The sequence below is a fragment of the Carassius auratus genome, chromosome 2, assembly GCF_003368295.1.
Source record: "Carassius auratus strain Wakin chromosome 2, ASM336829v1, whole genome shotgun sequence".
NCBI classification, from domain to species: domain Eukaryota; kingdom Metazoa; phylum Chordata; class Actinopteri; order Cypriniformes; family Cyprinidae; genus Carassius; species Carassius auratus.
The window spans coordinates 615,317-620,069 of record NC_039244.1 but is presented as its reverse complement, the minus strand read 5'-3'; the positions used below and the strand labels follow the sequence as shown (position 1 = coordinate 620,069).

The following is a 4,753-nucleotide window of genomic DNA, read 5'->3' as shown; positions in this document are numbered from 1 at the left end:
TGTCAGAAGTATTGACATGCAATTGTTATCTTAAAGAGCTCTTTCTGCTCTTTTTAACCCATAAATTTGTTTTGTTGATGTAAATTAAACAAACTAATAATGCTTTACTTGAGAAATTAATGTAATTATTTTTCTTCTCGCCTTTTATTGTTTGATTAGCATTAATGCCAACACTTAACTCAAGCCAAAAGACAAGATTTTTACAGATACAAAAAGGAATCTTAATGACCAACTTCTTGTCTAAAAAATGTTTGACTGGAAAAATCATCTTGTAATCAATATAATTTCAGTTCTACTTTCTGAGTATGACTTATCATATGCAGTAAAAACAACAACACTCAAGCTGTGTAAAAGGTTTTGTTCAACTAACTGGCTTCTCTCCTGCATGATTTTATCTGAGTCTCTTTAGACACTGGAACCGTACATGAATTATGAGCTTCTAGAAGTGGGATCACAATGTGTCAGTCATCACCGATGTGACGCTGAGAGTGACTGACTGAAAGTGAACTTCTTTTCACAAACTGAACATACAAATAAACACATAACAAATAACATACTAGTCGTATTAAGTAGAAACAGTAAGTGCTCTCTATATATTCAAAGTTCAAATAGAGAAAGATAACAGATCTATAGACAACTACAAAACCTGTTATACTAATAACAGTCTAGATACGTTATGAAGCCTAACTTGCGAGCATCAGGGAGTCACTCTCAAAATGCGGGGTATTAAAAATTGCTTTTAAATACGCGTACATGTTTGATTTAATGATCGCGGGAACACTCAACGGTGCTGAGCGTAGATTATACATTACAAGACATTAATTTTGTCAGACACTCTACAACGAATCCTCCTTTGATGTTTCTTATCGGCCAATGAGGGTCATTTTTGTTTGTGTTGAACAGAAAAAAAGTCAAATAATAAAAACAATTCCACACAGGCTAAACTGTACATGCTAAACATACACGGCAACAGATCTGTGCATGTAGTGGTGATTTCTCTAGACTAAAGCACACTGGTCCCCTGTTAGATGGTGAAGTGTGACGCCTGATTGGCTGACCTTACATTTAACAATATTTCACATTCTCACCATCTCTGAATGCTATGGCAAGGATGTTAATATAATGTTACAATATATGTTGATTGTAACATTGATTTAGAAATTTAGCCAATTGAATATTTTCAAAGTCAACATGAAATTCTGAAGAAATGTCAAAGCAACCAAAGAGATGTCGCAGTTTACCATTTAACAGGGGACCTAAGTGTTCAGATCAACATTAGCATTATTCCATCCATCCATCCATCCATCCATCCATCCATCTATCTATCTGTCTGATCAAATTATCATCACTGATAGGACCTTCTCAGGAATGGGTTTTGATTGCATTCATACGTTGAGAAGTGTATTGGGGTTAAGCCAAGAAAATGTCAAATAAATGTAAAAAAAATAAAAATAATTATATATATATATATATATATATATATATATATATATATATATATATATATATATATATATATATATATATATATATATATAGTTAATTATAAGAGGCATTACCTCTGCCCTTGAACTGTTGACAGCTGGCTGACTCTAATTATATTACTACTTTTTATTACTATTATTATTATTTGAAAAATAAAGAAACTAAGTACTAACAAACTAACTATAATGGCACTTCTCAATGTGTCAGTATTATAAGTACATATACGTATATTGTGTATGTATACAGTAAATACAGTAAAAACTACATTTATTCAGACACCTTGAACATTTCAAACGCTATCACAGTTTATTTGCTATAGTTTAGATAATGGTAATAAAAGATGACAAGAACTCAGAGTTAACCTGTCAGAACAAATTCATCTTGATAATATCAGATAGCACTTAAACAAAAAATGGTCAGGTCTATTGGCAGAATAATTTTTATCAAATTTACTGGTAGTCTACTTTATGAGGAATTTTTGGTTATAATATGTCAGTTTTTCAAAATTATATATTGATTGTTGCATTAAAAAAAATAAGCACACTGGTCCCCTGTTAGATGGTGAAGTGTGACGCCTGATTGGCTGACCTTACATTTAACAATATTTCACATTCTGACCATCTCTGAATGCTATGGCAAGGATGATAATATAATGTTACAATATATGTTGATTGTAACATTGATTTAGAAATTTAGCCAATTGAATATTTTCAAAGTTGACATGAAATTGGCAAGAAATGTCGCAACCAAAGAGATGTCGCAGTTTACCATTTAACAGGGGACCTAAGTGTTCAGATCAACATTAGCATTATTCCATCCATCCATCCATCCATCCATCCATCCATCCATCCATCTATCTATCTATCTATTAAAAAATGCACAAATTGGCCTCCAAGATCAAACCGGTCCCCAGTTAGATGGTGAAGTATGACGTGATCTGTTTGGTTGCCTTTACATTTAACAAATTACATTTATTTATTTATCTATTTATTTATTTATTTCTGAATATAATGGCAATGCTGATAATACCCTACAAAAAAATGGAGCCTCTGAAAAATGTCAGTGTTAAACAGCTAAAGTGGCATAGTTAAAAAGTGTTTTACTGAACTCAACTGAAATTTTTCAATGCAGCAAGCTAACATATAATATTGTTTCTTAAGTTAACATATAATTTTGTTTCTTAAGTTAACATATAATGTTGTTTTTTAATTTAACATATAATGTTAATGTGTCTGTGATGTAAGAAGAGGTGATTCAGTCTAACAGGCGTCACACGTCACCATCTAACTGGGGACCAAACTCATTTTATCTAACACATGCACTCTTTACTGTCAGAAGTATTGACATGCAATTGTTATCTTAAAGAGCTCTTTATTTTACTTTATTTTTGCTATCCTCAAATTAACTATAGTGTCTTGCTTGTTTTGTCTTATTATCTGTGTGATTGCATTCATATATTGAGAAGTGTATTTGTATTAGTCTCAAGCCCTGAAAATATCTGCATGTCATACTAATTTATTAAACATTTTGGATTTCTATTAGAATATTTCTTCAATGGTGATATAGTGTGAATGTTTCAAAATTTAGAGTTGCATTTAAATACAGTTAGATTGTAAAGAAACACTTGGTACAATTGCCCTAATGTTTGCACACACAGTTGCATTGCAGTCTATGGAGGTCCTCTGTTGGATAGGTAGACGTCACTCAGGTCCCCACTTGGCATGTTTTTAAAAAAAATTAAAAATGCATTTTTTTCAGTTATATTATGAAAAAAGACCTCAAATGAAAATTTTGTATGTAATTTTTGTTTCTTAAAAATGACCAGAAACACTGGTCCCCTCTTGGTCAGTGTAGAGCGATAGTCCCCTCTTAGTAACATAGACGTGTATGTGTGTGTGTGTGTGTGTGTGTGTGAGTGAGTGTGAGTGTGAGAGTGAGTGAGTGAGTGTGAGAGTGAGTGAGTGTGTGTGTGTGAGAGTGAGTGAGTGTGAGAGTGTGAGTGTGAGAGAGTGAGTGTTAGTGTGAGTGTGTGTGAGTGAGTGAGGGTGAGTGAAGGTGAGTGAGTGAGAGTGAGTGAGTGAGAGTGAGTGAGTGAGTGTGTGTGTGTTCATCCAGATCAGCTTTTTAAATCAGTTTTTTGTCTTGTTTTTCAGTAAAAACTGAAGTTTCTTGAGAAGCTGTTGTTTAAGCAGAGGTTAAACTGAATGTAATGTAATTTTTTAAAGAATGGGTAAGAATTCTTTTTAATGGAAAACAAGGCGAAATATCGCAGTGATTGTTTTTCCTTCAGTTTCTTTAGTTAACGTCGAGCAGCGCTGCACCGCTGGGATTCGTGCTCTTTATGACGAGGTTTTTTGATTCTCAGATGAGACGCGTCTGTTTCACCTGTGTGTGAAGGATGGATGGCTCCGAGAGGAACAGTTGTGTGTGTTAGCTGCTCTGACCTCGCCCCGTTGTCCTCGGCGTACAGGACTGAAGCAGATGTGGAGCTGGACTGATGTGGTTTCTGCTGTCTCTCATGTGTCTTCGTCTCTCTGTGTGTTTCTGTCTCCTCAGAGCTTCTTCGAGGGTCAGTCTGCACCCTGGGATTCAGCCAAGAAAGACGAGAACCGCATGAAGAACCGCTACGGGAACATCATTGCATGTGTGTATCAGTCAGTGTTCTTCATCATGCGATGCCTTTCTGCCGTTTGACTGTTCTGCTATTCATGATTCTATCATTGCTTATGTCAAATCAACTTTTATGTGTAATATAAAAGAATATAAAGTATATCAAATATCATTTGGATTTCTTTTAAAGCAGCTGGATCTCAAAAATACAAGCATTAAATTATTATGAAATACAGATCAACAGTATTACATTGTTAATTCTTTATTGATAACATTTTTTATAGTTTGAATAAATAAATAAAAAGAAAAAAAAGAAACCTGGATGTAATTTAAAGCAGCTGTATCTAAAAAAAATATTATTGTTAGTTTTATTATTATTTTTATATATTTTATATATTATTTATTTTTATTTTATTTTTCTCAAATGCTCTTATGTAGCCCAATCAACAATATATCATATATACTGGTCATATGTATTACTAAATATAAAAACTGAACTATTATATAAGTTGAGAGCTGTGAGGTTGTGAAAATCTCTAGATTAGTTGATTTTGCGTATCGTGTGTGTGAGAGACATTTACACAGATATACACAGCATTTAGAGTGTAATCATGTCAGAGACGCTGACGTCCGTCTGTGTCTGTGTGTGTGTGTGTGT

General features: G+C 33.5%; 1 protein-coding gene across 1 annotated transcript in view; it reads left to right on the top strand.

Annotated features, from left to right (window-relative positions):
• Positions 1-3,711: 3,711 nt before the first annotated feature.
• LOC113040028 (receptor-type tyrosine-protein phosphatase mu-like) overlaps positions 3,712-4,753 on the top strand; it is a 20,545-nt gene continuing 19,503 nt past the window's right edge. Inside the window, exons 1-2 of the mRNA XM_026198239.1 lie at positions 3,712-3,715; positions 3,851-4,129. Coding sequence (XP_026054024.1) covers positions 3,712-3,715; positions 3,851-4,129 — 283 coding nt within the window. The remainder of the gene's footprint in view (positions 3,716-3,850; positions 4,130-4,753) is intronic.